The sequence below is a fragment of the Euprymna scolopes genome, chromosome 36 (genome assembly GCF_053919585.1).
Source record: "Euprymna scolopes isolate OS-2025 chromosome 36, ASM5391958v1, whole genome shotgun sequence".
NCBI classification, from domain to species: Eukaryota; Metazoa; Mollusca; class Cephalopoda; order Sepiida; family Sepiolidae; genus Euprymna; species Euprymna scolopes.
Window position 1 is genome coordinate 76,736,811 of NC_136517.1, and position 21,136 is coordinate 76,757,946.

Genomic DNA, 21,136 nt, shown 5'->3' on the forward strand with positions numbered 1-21,136 from the left:
TAACATTCTCCTGGGGGTTGAAGGTTCAATCTTTACTGCGAACGACACTCAATACAATAAAATACAATTGCAAATTATTTAGGACTTCCACCTAGTCATGGCTGACGAAAGAGAGTATGCAATATCCGTAGATTAAAGAATCTAAGTATTACGAAGAAAACAATAATACAATTATTAAATAAATAGTCCCGTTCGAAATTAAGTGCAGATTTCCAAGTTCGCCTGAAAGATTCCCGAGTTCGACTGAAAGATTCCCGAGTTCGAGAGGATACACATGAAGAAGGTTATATCGCGTTGTGATATCATCATCTTCTTATCCTATGAATCCGAAGATTCTATTGTTGGCATTGGTTTCCCTCATATGTTTCTAGTAAAATTAGTTTTATAAAGACATCGGGGATTATGGCTGGAACCACCTATGTTAAAGTGATTTTGTGGAACGAACTGAATTTGAACTTGGAACACCCAGGTCATCAGTTCGTGTCATTAACAACAAGACCACCGGCACCTTTTAACACTAATAATACAAATAATCGATGCCCCCTTCAGTTTCGAAAGACAAATGATACCCCCTGTAGTTGCAGTTGCGCGTGTAATTGTGAGGCAAGGGTTGCGCAATCACCAACCACACCTCTTCTGAATCAGCACTGTTTTTATTGAATATTTTGTATTTCTTTTTAATCTCTCCCTTTTTTTTTCTTCAAATTTCTTGTTTTAGCTGGGGGAGAAAAGAGAAAAGGCATCCTATCAGATGCCAGACATTCATTCACTATCTAGTACATTCCAACCGAGAGATCTTTTTAATATTGTGGCCGTTCCTTCAAGTGCCATTGTTTTTTTTTACAAGGTGGTCACCACTTATCAAGGCTCGGAAGCCACTCAGGGATAAGGGTTATTGTAAGTACAGTACGTTAGTGTGGAGATTTAATAAAGTGTCTACTTAATGGGGGTGGTTCATCAGGAATTTGTTTACGTTTGACTTGAAGACATCCAGGTTGTAGTCAGGTGTGAAGAAGGCAGACGGTACAGAGTTCCACAGGCGTGCAGTTTTAAGAAATGAGCTTTGTTCATGGAATGTACGTTTTGATTTAGGCATAGATAAAGAGTTGGGAAAGTTTTGGACAGTGGATTCAGCTAGACCGGTGTTTTTCGTAAAAGATTGGCGAGAAGGGACCAGAGATTGGAGTTCAGATGAGCACCTGCCATGGAAATAACGATAAAACAAGGATAGGCTCGCAACGTCTCTTCTGTGGGAGAGATGTTGAAGGGAAGACAAAAGGGCCCCCACTAAGCCACGAAGTCTATTTTGTAATCTGTCAAGGAAGGATAGGCTGTTTTTAGCAGCTCCTGTCCAGATATGGCAGCAGTATTCCATCCTTGGACGTATTTGGCTTTTATATAGATAGAGAATTGCATCAGTAGTGAGATATCTTCTGAAACGGTAGAAGGATCCCACCATCTTTCCAGCAACCTTGGCAACAGACTTGATGTACGTGGTCCATTTCAGATCAGGAGTGGAGGTCAAGCCCAGAAGCTTGTCAAAACATGGGGCTTCTCCTAGACGAGAGCCATCCATTTCAATTGATGCCAGATGGGGATCAGAGCGTTGATGATGTACAGATAGGAGTTTGGTTTTAGATGCATTAAAAGTAACCAGCCACCTCTTCCCCCACTGAACCACTCGTTCGAGATCAGAGAGCTTTGTCATTTACAGCCTTTGATGTGTTGCCATAGATGGTTGTCATCAGCATAGATGTCAACGAATGATTTAAGTATGTGTTTAGGGAGGTCATTGATGTAGATCAGGAAGAGAGTTGGGCCTAGGATTGACCCTTGACGGACTCCAGCATTAATACTGCAGGCCTCTGATTTTTGTCCATCAACCACTACTCTTATGAGCCTATCAGAGAGAAATATATATATATATATATATAGATATATATATATATATATATATATATATATATATATATATATATATATATATACATCTTCCACTTGATATATTTGCCAGATAGTTTTTAAAACTCTTTGTTTTATTTTACTTTAGTCAAAGTTCTCAGAAATCAAGATACTCCCTTCCTGGGGCAAACACTTGATCTCTATGTGACGCACATAAATTTTCGAATGTTTCGTTAAAGTTCCCCTTTATCTTACAAACGCTGAGAAATTGTAAAAAAGTTGGAAACAGAATTTTCTTGTCTCCAGTTGATCCTTTAAATATTGTATAACTTTCTTGTGGTCTCTTGGTCATACTGGATTCCAGGACGAGAATTCTTCTAGTCTGGTGGAGTATCCCGCTTCATGTTATCATCATTTAGAGAAGGTGCAACATTCCTTGTAAAAGTCAGTATTGGTTAGCCATAGTGTTATTTGATCTGCTAATACTATGTGAGTTTGAATATTTAGTTAGGGTTTCTCGATGCCTCCGTTCAGTTTCGAGAGACAAAGGATATCCTTATAAGGGCAGCTGCGCATGCAATTGTGAGGCAAGGGTCGCGCAATCTCCAACCACACCTCTCCTGAATCGGCACTGCTTGAGTCCAGTGGCAAGGAGAAGTCCAGAACGACTGAAAACAATGTCGAGATAAGCGGAGAGAACATACAGCACCTGGAAGTCTCAAATGGTTACCCATTTTAGTACTGACCAGGTTCAACGTTGCTTAACTTCGGTGATCCAGCGGCAACCGGTGTGTCAACGTGATTATGTTATAATACGAATAATACAACACTGTTTTAGTTAGCTGGTAATCAACCTCGTTATATTCTATTCCACTTATGTGAAATTATTGGAAAGACACTTTGTTCATGGAAGTTTCGTTTCGTTTTAGGAAAATGGGGAAGAAAAGCACATTCTTTAAGCTAGATGAGATTTTACTGTGAATGTTTTAGAGGAGGGTAATCAGAGATTAGAGCTCAGTCGAACGCCTACCATAGGATAGAGTATAGACAGACTGGGCACATCTCTTTTGTTAGAGAGGAGTTGTAGTGATGAGAAGAGATTATATCCACTAGATTTCGAAGTTGATTTTTTTCCTTGGTCAAGGCTGGAAGTGTACTCTGAGTGGCACCTCCCCAAATGTGTCAACAGTTGTGAATAATCGAAGTGTCCATGTTTTCCTTTCTAGCCTCAAGGGATATGTACAGGGAGGAACGATAAAAATTGTCGCCTCAAAGAAAACAATACCACAGTACTACTATTTTAAAACTTTTATTGAAAAGTCAATTCATATAATTTGATTATGTCGAAGAGGTGATATCTATTCAATACAGCCGCCCCCAGTCTAAATCACCGCTTCGATACGGGTCCGGAACAGGGAGCATACCTTTTACACAAGCGTCGGCCGGAGCTCGGCGAATACTCGGCAGATGGCGGTGGTGAGGCTAGCTTTGGTGCTGTGGGAGGTCATGTTAGTGATGTTCTCGACGTATGATCAAACAAAGTAGTCCAGTTGAAGGCAAACTTAGGTCTCTGGACTTGTGGACCGGCGCCGAGTCCTGCTGCCACACACAGGGTCTACCAGCAGCCACCTGATTACACCAGGGTATCACCAAACTTTTCACAACACCCAGGTACACTGTGGTGTTGATTTTCAAGCCGACTTCGAAGATGTGAGGTGGCATGATATGGCCCTCACTGAAACCACACCAAAGACAATAACTGCGGCCGAAAAGTTCACTGAGATGTGCCTTTAAGACTGGAACCGCCCGGATTTGCATTTTGAGGATACTGGCAATAGTCCTGCTGACATAACTTCAATCGGAGGAGAGTGTGCAGTGGCGCATTTCCGATCTCGCTCGTTGAACATGGTGTCACTTTCAGGCATGATAGAAAGTTCCTATCGCTTTTGGGATTTGTACACAACTGGATAAGTTATAGATGCTCTACAACAAAAAAGAAAAAGAAGAAAGAAAACCTTTTTTTCATCAAACGGAAATGAAATCATATTGTCTTTTCTAGGGCGACAAATTTATCGTTCCACTCTGTACGATCTACGTATCAATGCGGCGTTCCACTCTGTAAGATCTATGTATCAATGCGGCGTCGCGATTACACGTGGCGGAGGTCAAACAAAAGCAACTCTGCATTCACGGATATCCAGCTATTGTCCGACATGACTGGACCGATATGTGATTCTCTTTCTTCACCCCTCTCTCCATTCCTGCCCCCCACCTCTTCTTTCCTCCGCCCCTTTCGTCCGTTCCACTCGTTACACTCTCCGCTTTCAGCGCCGAACCAGATTAGCCTTATCGTTCGCCGGACACACAGCTGTAATTCCTATTCCCGAGGTTCGACCGCGCGCAGAGACGCCACAAATCCTCTTTCAGTCTCGTTAGTGCCATTAAGGATTAAAGAATGTCAGAAAAAAGAAAATGAATGCTACCACCCGTTGCGTTAAATGGCGACTTCGTAGCTGTGGACACTAATCAATTTTTATAACTATTCTAGAAGTTTGATAAAGCTATTTTAATTCTATCTCTCTCTTTTCCCTCACAGCACACACACACAATGCATATATATATATACATACATACATATATATATATATATATATATATATATATATATATATATATATATATATATATATACTAGCATTTCAGCCCGGCGTTGCCCGGGTGTTTAGAGGTGTATGCTGAGCAATAAAAAACAAAAACGGTCAATTTTTTAAACTTTGACCCCCATTATGACCCCTTAAACTTTATTGTTTTGGGCCCAAATCAAGTTATTAAGTTAGACCCATGTCCAAGGAACCTATATCTAAAATTTCAAGTGTTTTAGACTCAAAATTGTCGGAGGAGTTTGGTAGAGTTCTCAAAGGTCAAATCGTTGCACTTTGACCTCTTAACAAATTTCTGTCCGAAACCCGATCACATAGATTTTCCCAAATTTCAATACCTGTATATCAAATTTCGAGTCATAGACTAAAAATTAACAGAGTTATTGCGAAGGAAAATGTACACAGACACTCAGACACGTTCACTTTTATAGATATACTAGCATGGGTACCCGGCGTGCCCGGGTGTTTTGATGTTTATGCTGAGCAAAAACAAAAAGGTAATTTTTTTTAACTTTGATCCATATTATGACCCCTTAAAATTTATTGTTTTGGGCTCAAATCAATTTATTAAGTTAGATCCATGTCCAAGGAACCTATATCTAAAATTTCAAGTTTTTAGACCCAAAATTGGCGAAGGAGTTTGGTAGAGTTCTCAAAGGTCAAATCGTTGCACTTTGACCCCTTAACAGCCACATTTCTGGCCGAAAACCGATCACATCGATTTTTCCAAATCTCAGTACTGTCTATATCAAATTTCGAGCATTTAGACTAAAAACTGACAGAATTATTGCGTAAGGAAATGTACACAGACACACAGACAGACAGACACACATACACAGACGCGTTCACTTTTATAGATATATAGATAGCTAGATAAGAAGATAGCTTAATTCATATATATAAAAAAGAATTATAAGTGAAAAAATATATTTCGATAGAAATATATATATTTACCGTATATTTCAGCGTATAAGGCGAGGTACGAAATTGGAGCAAATTTTAATCAATTTATCATATATCGACTGTATAAGACGTCTGCTAAAGCACGAAACCATGTTTGTTTAGCCTAGGCTAGAGATTGCAATACCCGTTATCTTATGAAATATTGGTTTTTAAAGATAATTTTTTTTAACTCGAAGGGCCGTCTTTATACGCCGAAATATACGGTATATATACACATACATACGCACACAACATATGCATATATATATATATATATATATATATATATATATATATATATATATACGGCATAATCGCGTATATATATGTACATATACACATATATATATGTGTGCATATGTATATATATACGGCATAATCGATTATATATATATATTGATATATATAAAATAAAAGTTACAATAAGTTTACTAAGGTAATCAAAATGGTAAACTTAAAATATATTATAAATATTAAAGAGTTAATATTTACAAGTAAAATAAACTCAGCCAGATATAAAACGCTCAATAAAACCGAAAAGGAAATAGAGCTTATAATATGAACAAATGATTAATAAAATATGTTAAAAGACATCTTGAAAAAGAGTTAAAAACATATTTAATTTTAAAAAAGGAAGCACAAGATAAGTGGATAGTCCTTAACCCGCGGAGTTTCGAAGAAATACTCTCCTTCTCATCAGAGGGCAGGAATTAGCAAAATGCAGGATCGGATTTTGCATATAAAAGTATTTAATGAAACTACAAGTAAGTCAAAGATCTTACTTGGTTAAAAAAAAGGGTGAGGTAAGGGGAACAGGAGGCAAAAGAAAAATAATAAAAAGATTTCACATGAATGGATAGTCCATTAAAGGTAAAAATCCAAAAATGGTAAAATCCAAAACGGTCGAATTTAAAATTTCAATCCACTGGGTAAATTCCAAATGGTCCAAAATCATCCAAAAGGCAGAGTTCCTTGGAAAAAAGTGCAAATGGAATGAATTCCAAATCATTAAAAGAAAAGTACTAGAGATAATATTTGAAACACGTTTTCAAGGTTGGAGAATCAAAAAAAATTTTTTGATTCATCCAGCCTTGAAAGACGTGTTTCAAATATTATCTCTAGTACTTTTTCTTTTGGATGATTTTGGACCATTTGGAATTTACCCAGTGGATTGAAATTTTAAATTCGACCGTTTTGGATTTTACCATTTTTGGATTTTTACCTTTAATGGACTATCCATTCATGTGAAATCTTTTTATTATTTTTCTTTTGCCTCCTGTTCCCCTTACCTCACCCTTTTTTTAACCAAGTAAGATCTTTGACTTACTTGTAGTTTCATTAAATACTTTTATATGCAAAATCCGATCCTGCATTTTGCTAATTCCTGCCCTCTGATGAGAAGGAGATAATTTCTTCGAAACTCCGCGGATTAAGGGCTATCCACTTATCTTGTGCTTCCTTTTTTAAAATTAAATATGTTTTTAACTCTTTTTCAAGATGTCTTTTAACATATTTTATTAATCATTTGTTCATATAGATATATATAGATATATATACACACACACACACACACACACACACACACACACACACACACACATATATATATATATATATATATATACGGCATCATCGCGTTAACACACTGGTTCTCGCCAGATCACCGAAGTTAAGCAACGTTGAGCCTGGATAATACCACATGGGTAACCATTTGGGAATTCTAGGCGCTGTAAGAGTTCCTGCGCGTGAAATTTTTGTGGCAATATATATATATATATATATATATATATATATATATATATATATATAACTCTAGCAATAAAAATATATTCCATGAGAGTGACCTCCCCTTGAAACAAAGACATTAATTAACAAATAAGAATTCGAAACCAAACAAAATGAATATTAGAATAAACACGCATAAATGTAGAAATAAAATTATAAAAAATAGGAAAGAATAAATAATAGAGGAAAAATTGGAAATTAAAACAAAAACTAAAAAATACGAAATTAAGGTTAAAAACGGAAATTTTGGTTAGCGTGACACCCAAGATGGCGGACTTGTAACAACGTGGAGATGGAATTTCTTTTCCCCAAACACCAGGTTTATCATGTACAAAATCAACTTTTTGTTCGTTACTTCGAATGGAAACAACATCTGATGAGTTGGTGAGAACATGAATTTTTTTATGAACACATAAAATCATAAAATTGACATCCCATTAACGAAACGGCTGTAATGAAAAAATCCAAGATGAAATAAACAAAAGTTACAAAAAAATGTAAGTCTTTGAATTTTGACAAAGTTTTGTACTATATATGCACTGCACCTATAAAATAGAAATATTGAGCTTCACTCGAAATTAAAAGTGATTCAGTTTTTATCATAAAAGTCTTACCCCGTTTAACGATGACGGTATACATTTAAATTCAGAACATTTTAAAAATAAACATTTATAAATATATATATATATATATATATATATATATATATGTATGTATGTATGTATGTATATATACATATGTATGTGTGTATGCATATATATATGTATATATGTATGCATATATATATATGTATGTATATATATGTATGTATATATACATATGCATGTATATACATGTATGTATATATATATATATGTATATATATGTATATATATATAAAGAGCTTAAGATATATATTCTAGAAATACACATGTGCGTCAATAAGATGTGCATAGTCAAAATCTTAAATTATTGAATTCATCATTATGAAATATGGAGTATATATTTTGGGAAACAGAATCAGTAACGTGAATATTTTTTTTGTTTTTTTTGTCCGTTTTCTATTATTTTTTTTGTAAACTTTACAATTAAGGAGTATATATACGTATGTATATATATATATATATATATATATATATATATATATATATATATATATGTGTGTGTGTATGTATATATATGTATGTATATACATGTTTGTATATATATATATATGTGTGTGTGTGTATATATATATATACATATATGAGGTTATTTACAAAATATATAAGCTTAATAAAGTTGTTTCCCACTTCAAACGATATATATTAGGATTAAGATCATACATATATACTTGGGATGCTTCAATCTACTCTCTTAATCTCTCTCTCTCTCTCTCTCTCTCTCTCTCTCGCTCGGTCGCTATCAATCAATCAATCAATAAGGGTTTTATCAGCTAATGAGGAACCCTCCCCATGACTTTAGCCATCTAACTCTGCCGGGGCTATCCGCTGCCATGTGGAACCCATGTGTTGTATCAGGTCGTCCCTCCATCTCGTTTTGGTCTTTCCCTTGTCCACTTATGTTCATGAGGTGTCCATTCCGTTGTCTAGATGGACCATCTCTTATGTTATCTGGCTACGTGCCCTGCCCATCTGTGTTTGGATATTTTGATGACAGTATAAATGTCAATAACTCTTGTTTGTTGGCGGATGCAGCTATTTGTTTTTCTCTCTTGTAGAGTGATGTCTAACATTATCCTCCAACCTTCCCTTGTGTCACTGCAAAGGTTTTACTTTGGCGAGTTGTCAGGGCTCATCTTTCACTACTGTAGATCATTACAGGTAGTACATATTCATTGAAGATCTTTTCTTTTGATTGACATACTTGCTTTTCGGCTTCTCATGATTTTCTCCATTTCCCAAAAGCCGCCTATCCCAATGCTATCCTTCTCTTTATCTCAGGGAGAAGATCTCCATCTTTCATCATTTTCTTTCCCAAGTAGATGTAGCTTTCAACTTACTCAATGGCCATCAACAATTACTGGTGACTTGACAGCGTGCTTGTTTAACATCAACTTCGTCTTCCCAAGATGCATGTTAATGGTTGGTTGTTTTTGTTTTACGGCAAATCAACCCTTTTAAGGTTATTTAATGCCGAATGCAAATATTTTGAAGAAAATCTTTTTAATAGAATATATTTGTTGTTTTCAAGTCGGTTTCTATTTAACCCATAGTTGGGACCCTAACAGGTACTACCACTCCGGGTCAGAGTGGACCTGGGAGCAATGAAATTAAAGGATAGCTCCACACTCCCAAAGCCCGCAAGTTGGGGCCTCACCACTGGATATTGGATATAGTTTAAGGTCATATCTAGGACCATGCATGTTGAGGCCAACCGGTTTGGGATCTTAAACCGGATGTCGTTTAGAATGTCATCAGTGTTATTAACGCTCGCTATATCTATCTATCTATCTATCTATCTATCTATATATATATATATATATATATAAACGTGTGTGTGTGTGTGTGTCTGTGTACATTTCCCTACGCAATAACTCTGTCAATTCTAAGTCTAAAGACTCGAAATTTGACATACATGTACTGAGATTGCGAAAATCGACTTAATCGGTTTTCGGGCAGAAATTTTGCGATTAAAGGGTCAAAGTTCACCGATTTGACCTTTGAGAACTCTACCAAACTCCTCCGACAATTTTGAGTCTAAACACTTGAAATTTTAGATATAGGTTATTTGGACATGGATCTAAATTTATAATTGAAGTTGAGCCCAAAACAATAAATTTTAAGGGGTCATAATAGGGGTCAAAGTAAAAAAATTGACCCTTTTTTTTTTAGCTCAGCATACACATCCAAACACCCTGGCAACGCCGGGCACCCATTGCTAGTATAATTCAAAATTCAAAATTAACAAATTAACGGGTTCAAAAACCACTTGAACGTGCAGATTTTTTATCTCGTTTAATAAATTAAACGAGATAAAAAAATCATTTGATTTGTTTTTCGTTTTGAGTTCTTACGACATTGCTGTGCACTTTTTATAATTGAAATGTATCTTATTAATTTCGGACGTTAGAAAATCGAAATTAATTTTCGGACATTAGAAAATCCATCGTCAGAGACTGAAAAGTCCATATTTGTTGTGTTTTTTTTCCGTAAGTTGAATATCCGTGGCCTCTTGCTGGTATTTCGAAGATATCGGTTTATATTGCAATTCGCACGCGTGGTAACTCTTCAATGTGAGCTGCCTAGTTGTGTGGTAATCCTGTGTTAATGTTAAGCACCATTTATACAAGTTCAATACAAAATGAACAGATAAACCCGTATTAAAAACCACTTGAAAATGCAAAAATATTATTAAACGAGAAAAAAAAAGAAACAAGTGAAGCATGCAGTGAACGAGGCATAAAAAATGACTAAGTTCAGCATCCCCCCCCATTTAGCCCAAAAGTCTTCAGGGGACATCAATTCCTGGTGAAAATGAACAAACGCAGCAGTTTTAGGCCTTAACATATGTAAATTTCAGTTCTGCACAATTCACCAAAAGAAATGACTAAGTCAATCATTTGCCCCCCCCCTCATTTAGCCTCCAAAATCCCCAAGGCCTTAACATGTTTAAATTTGAGTTCAGCACCATGCAAAACTGCTAAATAGAGATACATAGAAATTTTTGGACAAATATGGTAAAATAGTCCCAAAAATGGAATGTTATTATTAGCCCAAAAAGAGCCCCTGGGGCACACGCAAAAGTTATCGCGAAGTATAGACAAACAAAATTATATAAAAATCAGTTAGTTACAACTTTTCAGAAAGGTTTATAAAAATCCAAGGCATCAGTTTATTTTTAATAAGCACAAAAGTGTCAATTTTAGCCATTTTAACCCGAAAGGCACCCTTAGGGGTGCAACCGGAGTTTTCTCGGAAAATCCGTTCTGTTATTTTTTTTACTCATATCATGTTCAATGTTTGTGCAAAATTTCCAAAAATTTCAAGGTGCAGTTATTGAAAAAAAATTCGGACAGACGAACGGACAAGGGTGAATTTATGGGCCCACCCTCTTTTGTCAGGAAGACCGAAAATTATTCGACACCTTTGTTTTATTTTTTTCTCTTTTTTTATTTGATTATTAATTAAAATATTATATTTAAACGTATCTTACGACCGGGCAACGCTGGACAGCCTGCTAGTATATATATATATATAAGTAGATTTTTGGTACAGCAAAATGGAAGGAGAAATTTCAGAGGAAACATAATGTTCAAATCAATATTCCGACGGGTGGTTTTCTGTTTTATACAGTGCGAGGTCGAACTATCATCTCAATATTATTGAGGCGTTAGTTATTAACAACTCTCGACCTAGCCTGTGTAGACAAAAGATTCTGAAACATCAGTTGGAGATATTCATCGATTTAAAACCACCTGAACAGTGAGACTTTATTTTTTTTTTATTTTTATTTTTTTTTTTTCACTGTTCTTCCAACTGAAACCAAAATTCCCTTCTTCCCTCATTCGTTTCTTAGTTTTTAATTTATCATTCTGACGTTTCCTCTTAGAGGGTCAGACGATAAGGCCTTAAGGAAATTTTAATAATTTCACCTGCCCATTTCTTGTTTTTTTTTTTTTTTTGGTATTTAAATTAAAATTATGTTTCCTCTGAAATATATATATATATATATATATATATATGTGTGTGTGTGTGTGTGTGTGTGTATGTATATAAACTGTGTCTAGAGATTACATACAAGTTATGCTTTCGTATGAAGAGTGGCATCTTTAATATTAGAAGTCTTATCACTGTTATATTTCAATATGGCTGATCGTCAAATGTTTTTACTTTTATTTACTTTCTGAAAAATCAAGCTTTGTCATTTCTCGATTTATACAACCGTCGGCGATGATAAAAGCACACACAGCTAGTTATAAAAATATTTTGTTTATTCAACATAACCTTTCGGTTTTCGAATGACAGTTTTGACGAGTGTAATGGCGGGCGTGGTGGAGGGAGTGGTGTTGGTGGTGGTGGTGGTGGATGGAGAAGAATGTATTGTGCTCCTATTTCTTTTTTATTGGCTCAGATGACGTCAATGTTTCAATCATGTATTGCGTTAACATATAGGTAAAACTCACTGATCGGGGATTTTAACGTCCGAGAATTTGACCTTATTGACGTCATCTCCCTTGGGTCTTGCATCCAGACTTGTGACCGCATTTTCGTTTGGCGTCACTCCGGGGGATTTCGGTTATTGAACATCATGATTCTTGTCAATTTTATTAACTTAAATATATACTGATAGAGAAAACTATTGTTTTTGGTTGGAATTTTTTTTTTTTTTTAATTAACAAAACAGACCAATTTGCCAGCCATTAATTTGTTTTGATACCTTTATATGATTCTAAACTGTAAAACTAATATAAAAACTTAACATGAAAAGATTTTAGAACAAATTCGTCAATTTCTTGAAGAAAAAAATATCAAACGACACATTATAATAAAATATATATTAACAAAAAATATAAGAACTCCTTACAATTTATCACATAAATGCTCCTTTCTTTTCAATAAATCTTAGCAGCCAATTGTCAACATGTGATGCTAGAGTTGCAATTTTAGCGACTAGTAAGTTGTTGCAGCAATTTTAACCCCTTCCAAGGGGCCACACTTGCTGTTGAATCGTTTTTCATTAAAATATCTCTCTTACGAGAATGCGCCATAGGTTCTCAACGGGATTCAAATCACAGATATTTAAAGCTCAATTCACAAGAGAATCGTCAACAAATCCTTTTTCTTTCAACCAAGATTTAGTAAACTTTGATGCATAACTTGATGCGTTCCCTTCCATGAGGATCATAGAAGGTACCTTCAATAAGTTTCCAGACATTTCTGTGCAGCATTTAAAATTGTCGTAGACACTTGAGAATGTAGTATGTTATTGCTATGCATCTTATGAGATGACTGACCAATTTTTATGATTTTTTTTTTTAGGTTGAAATTAATAGTTACCGCAGGAATTGGAATACGCCCTACTAAAACCTGATTGTCACAGCTGGTGAATTTCAGAATTGCAATCTGGATCTGAGGGATTTTTTGAAGACCAATATGCAATAAAATTCTGTTTCAAACTTGAAAAAAATTTTCATAGAAACGTATGGAATTCCTGACTGCTTTTAGATCGTCTTGCATGAATCGAGTATCAGTTTTTGAGTGGCATAAGAGATTCAAGGAAGGCTGCGAGTCTGTGAGGGATGATGAGAGATGTAGAAGGAGTAAGGAAATCAGAACATCAGAGTTGATTGGTCAAATAAAGAATTTCATGGACAAAGACCGTCGTGTGTCTATAGAGACAATAAGGGAACTGCACACACAATTAAAAAAGAAAGACGTAATCATAAAAGCAGAGAAATGGTCGAGCGGATCCATTCAGATCCTGCAGTTCTTGATGCTCTGGTAACCTGCAGTGAAAGCTCCGTTTTTATCATAATGTTGGATTTTTTTAAAATCCTATTTTAATCATATATTTATCTCTCTCTCTCTCTCTCTCTCTCTCTCTCTCTCTCTATATATATATATATATATATATATATATATATATATATATAAAAGTAGATGCATATGTGTGTCTGTCTGTGTGTAAATATTTAACCGATAAACTCTTAAACTACTGGTCACATAACACTGAAATTAACTGGAAATAGTCATCATATACAAGGATGGTTTATAAGGAGTAAAATGTTTGTTTGTCTGAATAAAGAATAACGCGTACAGTCATATATCAGCAAGTTGAAATACAAAATGTTCTTTGCAACTAACCGACATATTTTTTCTGCTATGAACCAGAGCCTAAGAGACAGAGACTTTCACAAGAAACACTCGTCTAGCTGAAAGCACTATCAATAATCCCCCCACTCGTTATCTGTGCCTAAATCTAAACGTAGATTCCATGAACAAAGCTTCTTTCTTAGAACCGCACGCCTGTGGAATTGTCTTCCGTTTCTCCTGCTTTCCAGCTGACTACAATATGGTTGTCTTCAAGTCTAACGTAAACAAGTTCTTGATGTGCCGTTCCCCTTATTAACAAATTTACCGAGTTTCCATTACTAACGGTTACTATATTGTCCAATTTCTACTGTACACTCTTTAACCCTTATCCTCGAGTGGCCTCTTGGCCTTGATAAGTGTAAAAAATAATTATGTAAAAAAACAAAACAAAAAACTATTGATTACCTACTTTGGCCGGGGACCCAACTCGGTACACCAGTAGGAAGTTTCACATCCCTTCCCGTTCACTTAGTCCACAATGCATTGTAGTCTACATTGCACTGTAAACAACCTACTGTTGATTTAATCAAATTATTTTTTAACAGAATGGCTTGAATAAAAGTTTAAAATGTAAAAGTAAAGTATTATGGTTAAATAGGCAATGCAGATTAGTGGGAAAACACCATTGAATACGAGACAAGGTCAACAGATAAAATAACAATATTGATGTATTTCACGTTTTATCATTTTTTAGATTGATGGCTTGTATTATCCATGTCATTAAAACTACTGTTCTCATCGTGATTGTTATTTTCACAACTTAAACTACGATGTTCTTCCAGAGTATTAAGTCTGAAAGCTGAATAGAAAAAAGTATAACCAAGCAGTAAATTAAGTATCTGTGTATGGCTATAAAACTAGGCTCGCTGTTTGTTTAAAAACAATTAGCTGGAGCACTGTAAAAGCAGTGGGCGAATGTTTATTTAAACGGATATTTGTTGAGGTCATTTACGAGTACCGATCCTATGGTCCAATGGGTAAAACTGCCGACTATCAACGCGATGGTTGTAGGTTCAATCTCCGGCTAGGGAAGGGTGCTAGTCTAGCCGCACTGATGACTTGTGATACAACGAAACAGTACTGTATGCGGATCACTAAATATATTTATCTTTTCAAGACTGTCCCTCCCCCACCTCATCTGTATACTTTTAATTAATCTTCTCGTCGGTGAACATTTTACATATTTACTCTTGAAAAAGCCCACACTAAATGGGCGAAACGTCGTCGAGTTTTTAGGTCTTTCCACCTCCGTTTTTATCATAATGTTGGATTTTTTTTAAATCCTATTTTAATCATATATTTATCTCTCTCTCTCTCTCTCTCTCTCTCTCTCTCTCTCTCTCTCTATATATATATATATATATATATATATATATATATATATATATATATATATATAAAAGTAGATGCATATGTGTGTCTGTCTGTGTGTAAATATTTAACCGATAAACTCTTAAACTACTGGTCACATAACACTGAAATTAACTGGAAATAGTCATCATATACAAGGATGGTTTATAAGGAGTAAAATGTTTGTTTGTCTGAATAAAGAATAACGCGTACAGTCATATATCAGCAAGTTGAAATACAAAATGTTCTTTGCAACTAACCGACATATTTTTTCTTCTTTCGGCGCATATCAACATTCAATTCATTTTTTCAAGTCGTTCAATATTAAAGCTTTCTTACCTATTTCTTGATAGTTGCATTGATAGGATTGCTGGAGCGCTAAATGTTTTGGTTTTAATAATCTATATAAATAAAACAGTAGATTTTTGTGTGGCTGTCTGTATGCGTGTAAATATTTAACCGATAAACATTTAAACTACTGGTCACATAACACTAGAATTAACAGGAAATAGTTATGATAAACACTCTATCCCCTACGCCACGGCAATATATGATTCCATTCGAAATCCCATGCACCTTTTCGAGTTCGACAGAAAGATTCCGGAGTTCGGCAAGATACACCTAAAAGGAGGTGGGAGGTTACATCGGCTGAAACGTTGTGAAAATAACACTCAACATGGAACAGTAGTTTGAAGAATTCAAATAATAGAAATAATCACCCCTAAAAAGTCAGTGCAAAATTAAATAATTTTAATTTTATTTATTGCGGACTGCCATTCTCATTTTTTTCTTAGTTGTTTCACGACGTTTCGGCCAACTATTCCCCTGGCCTTCGTCAGGTGGTAACCGCAATGGAATAGGAACTCCAAATCTCCTAAACACATCTTTAGCAATTACTGCCTCCGTAGTTGTTGTCTCATCACCACGTTTTGGTCAAGTAAGCCTCTGGCCGGCTTTGGGTAGGAATGAAACCGCTATCTTCAGACAATTCTCACCTAGAACCATAGAGATTGAACGTCTTTATCAACTTTTTTTTTACATGGAGTTCACCACTTATCAAGGCCCAATGGCCACTCGGGGATAAGGGTTATTGTATGTAAAGTAATCAAAGGGATAGTGTAGCAATAGTATTGGAGAATTGGTAAGGTGTCATTACTTGGGGGAGGCGGTTCATCAGGAATTTGTTTTTGTTGGACTTGAGGACATCCAGGTTGAAGTCGGGAGGGAAACAGGCAAGCGGAACAGCGTTCCACGGGCGTGCAGTTCTAAGAAAGAAGCTTTGTTCATGGAATCTACGTTTTGATTTAGGCACAGATAAGGAGTGGGTAAAATTATTGACCGTGGTTTCAGCTAGTCGGGTGTTTTTTTTGAAACTGCGCCGAAACGTCGTGAAACAACTAAGAAAAAAATGAGGATAATAGTCCGCAATAAAATAAAAATCAATAAATAATAACTCATCTCAATAATGAATTCTAATTAAATAACAAACTAAAATAAATGTATTATTTTTTCTATTTTCAGAAACTTGGATTTGGGGAGGATGTAGCAGGCGCCACTTTTATGGCAGCTGGAAGCTCAGCACCTGAGCTCTTCGCATCCTTAATAGGTGAGGAACATTCGTAAATTTCTTACCATAATAATTCTTACTAGCAGCACCTGTGGAATTGCTGCTGGGCATTCTGTGGACGTTCCGCATGAATGGAGACCCCGCAATATTATTGTAGCCCTTTTGTTAAAACTGTAAAATTATTTATCTAAGTAATCTGGTAAAGGTAGTGCTAGAACATATCTGGTTATTACGGTTTATCTCTAATATCCTTGCGAGAGTCTGTGACATATTTCTATAGTATGAACATCCAGAGCGACCCAACGATATCGTTACACTATTTTTAGACAGAACAGATACTACACTTGTATCCTAGCCAGAAGACTAAGAAAATATATTTTTGTTTCACGTGAGGCAGAAAAGCGACATCGTTTTTTATGATTTTTATTTATTTATTTATTTATTTTTTTTACATTGCGTGTTCGGTGATCGGGAGATCCTATTTATTAAAAAGGAGGATATAAAATGAATACATACTACGAACATTAAATTACCATATCTATATACCAAATTAATGTTCGTCGTATGTTATCGCCGTCTATTCCCCTTTTTAATAAATAGGATCTCCCGATCGAATAATTTATAATCTGGAAACCGTGACACACGTACGTACATTAGGGTTTGATTTGATTTGATGCCTCCGTTCAGTCACGAAAGACAAAGGATACTCTCTGTAGGGGCAGCTGCGCGTAGAATTGCGAGGCAATTGTTGCGCGATGATCCAACCCCATCTCTCCTGAGTCGGCACAGTTTTAGTTCAGTGGCAAGGTGAAGTCCAGGGCGATTAGAAACAATGCCGAGATAAGCGGAGAGCACATACAGCACCTGGAAGTCTCAAATAGTCACCAATTTAGTACTGACCAGGTTCAACGTTGTTTAACTTCAGTGATTCAGCGGGAACCGGTGTGTCAACGTGATTCTGACGTTAACGAACTACGGTATTAATATACAGATAATACTAACCAGAGTTGAAATATAAATATCAAGTTTTAAAAAAATTCAATAGCAAAATGGCAGACAACTGCCCACTACAAAGCAAGTGTCATTAAATGTATATGGTATACTTAGAAACAATATATACGAAATATAAACTCTACAAAAAAAATTACATCTTAGTTGGAAAACAAGTCATATAATCACAAATCGTCCTCTAACAATTTCAATATATTAAAAATGAACACTGGAATAGAAAATCTTCAGAACAGCAAAAGGGTGTAAATATTTAGACGCAGCCAGACTTTTTCTGTTTAATCAGAAACTAAATGGTTGAACAATAAAATTTTCACCCTAGCAAAGACGAGATGATTCCATTTCCGTTTGATTAAAACCAGTTTTCTTTTGTTGTTGCGCACCATCTACTAGTAGGTCAGTTTTGTACAAATCCCAAGATCGAGAGGAGCATTCTGTTATATATGAAAGTGACACCATGTTCAACGAGCGAGTTCGGAGATGAATCACTGTACAACTTATGCTTTCTACTGATCTAAGTTATGAACAATAGGACCATTGTCAGCACCCTCAAAATGCAAATGGTTTCAAGTGAGCGCCACATCATGCCACCTCACACGTTCGAAGTCGGCTTGAATTGAAAGTCAACATCAAAATGTATCTGGGTGTACTGAAGAGCGTGGTGATTCCCTGATGCAACCCATAGTTGGGACACTAACAGGTACTGCCACTCTGGGGCAGAATGGACCTGGGAGCAATGTCAACTAAAGGGTGGCTCCATACTCCTCAAAGACCGCAAGATAGGGTCTCACCATCGGATATAGTTTAAAGCCATATCCAGGACCGATATATATGTACCTATCTCTCATTATATATACATATATATATATATATATATATATATATATATATATATATATATATATATATATATATATATATATATATACAGAGAGAGAAAGCGAGAGAGAGAGAAATACATCCATACATACATGCTGATACTTGTACATTAAATCTTGTTTCACTTCTGGCTCCGTTTTTTTATTGTTTTTTTTTTTAATTTTTTGCCCTGAGTGCGGCAGCAGGACTCGGCGCCGGCCCACAAGTCCAAAGAGAGCCCCGCTTGGCTTTAGAAGGAGTGCTACGAATTTGTACCCTTTTCTCACTCACTCCTTCCTCCCCTGACCGAACCCGCTGGACTACTGCGTTTGGTCATGCATCGAGAACATCACCAACATGCCATCCCACAGCACCAAAGCTAGCCTCATCACCGCCATCTGCCGAGTATTCGCCGAGCTCCGGTCAGCGCTTGTGGAAAAGATACGCTCCCAGTTTCGGACCGTATCAAGGTGGTGATTTAGGCTGAAGGCGGCTACATTGAATAAATGTCAGCTCTACTACATAATCAAGTCACCTGAATTTTTGTTTTCAAATTTTTTTAAATAAAGCTGTAGTGTATTTTTTCTTGGGGGCGACAACTTTATCGTTCCAACCTGTACATATCCCTTGAGTCCGGAAAGGAAAACACAGACACTTCGATTATTCACAACTGTTGACACATTTGGTGAGGTGCCACTCTGAGTACACTTCCAGATAGAAATAAGTTTCTAAATAAAAGGAGCGAGATTACAATAAATTGTACACACAATAGATTTGAAATAGTTTGTAGCTGAAACATATACTCGTATGAGTAAATATAAAACAACATGAAGCTAACCTATATATATATATATATATATATATATATATATATATATATATATATATATATATATATATATATATATATCCCCAAAACCTCTGGCCTTGCTGCTATGGTGTCAAATTATCAAAAATAACAGTAAGGGGAGACTTGATTCCAAATATTTCTCACATGTTATATCTTCCCTCTTTTGGAAATAGGGTACGATAATGAATATCTCTAGTATCAAATAAGCCTTATACACTGTGAAATTTATTTCATGTATAAAAACCAAATAGGAGAGATATAACATATGAGAAATACTTGGAATCAAGTCTCCCCTTGCTGTTATTTCAGATCATTTGGAACCATAGCAGCAAGTTTTTGTCTCCCCTCGATCAAGACAAGAGGTTTGGGGGAAATATCAGATATTTTGTAATTCATATGCAAAACTACGAAAACAAATGACTATGATTGAAGTATTGGTAAAGCTGTGGTATCTTTCCACTCACGTAAAAATCCTTTAAAATTATCACTATGAAAGGTTTCCTAGGGGGCTGAGAACGAAAACAATAGTTAAAATCTCAGGAAACGAGTAGTTTCCAAGATATGGACAAATTATAAAGTGGGGGGATGACTTTTTGTATTAATTTAACGTAAAATGAACATCCACTTTATTGCCAAGGTGGCCATAAAGTGGATGTTCATTTTACGTTAAATTAATAAAGAAAAGTGATCTCCCACTTATAAGAAGGGGTAATATGTGAGCCTAAGGGCAAATGTCACATAGCCAACTACGCAATTCAGGTCATTAGCTTTCCAACAGCCTTCATTTGTTAAATTCTGATCAGTAGGGGGTGGTCACCAACAATGTGTATTTTTTTAACATTATTTTATTTTTCCGTGTCTTGGTTTTTCATTGAAAATTATGTTTAGATCATTGTAATAATGTTTTTAAATTATTGAAATCGTTTTTAACACGTTTCAGACGTTTTGTGAAGCGTCCTCTTCAGAAATTATTTAAAATGCTTAGAATATATTCAAGATGTTTTAGAGATGTAAAAAGAGCATTTTCGTAGTTCATTTGAAATGTTTCCAAGAGATGGAAACGTGTAAGTGAATCTACTTTTCATTGGAATGTTCAATTTTTATTACTGTTTTATTAAGCTGTGGCCACTACTGTCTTATGTTTCTCTCTCTCACTCTCCCTTTCTGCTTGTGTTTTTATTTATCTTTTTTTTCCTTTAGGATAGGATGTGTGTGTGTGTGTTTTCTTTTATTGCTTTGGAGAATGTGTGTACTGTTTTATGGTATTATGAAGTTATTTGCTTCCCTAGGAAGGTAACTGTGATCCAAGGTCGTTACTAATATATATATATATATATATATATATATATATATATATATATATATATATATATATACTCGTCGTTAAATTGAATATTGAAATGCTCATATCTGTGGTCCT

At 35.5% G+C, this 21,136-nt stretch overlaps 1 protein-coding gene across 4 annotated transcripts in view; it reads left to right on the forward strand.

Annotated features, from left to right (window-relative positions):
* LOC145260617 (sodium/potassium/calcium exchanger 4-like) overlaps nt 1–21,136 on the forward strand; it is a 605,323-nt gene that overhangs the window by 403,483 nt on the left and 180,704 nt on the right. For all 4 annotated transcript variants that reach the window (XM_080118926.1, XM_080118928.1, XM_080118927.1 and 1 more), the window contains exon 4: nt 16,955–17,039. In XM_080118926.1, the coding sequence (XP_079975052.1) occupies nt 16,955–17,039 (85 nt within the window). The remainder of the gene's footprint in view (nt 1–16,954; nt 17,040–21,136) is intronic.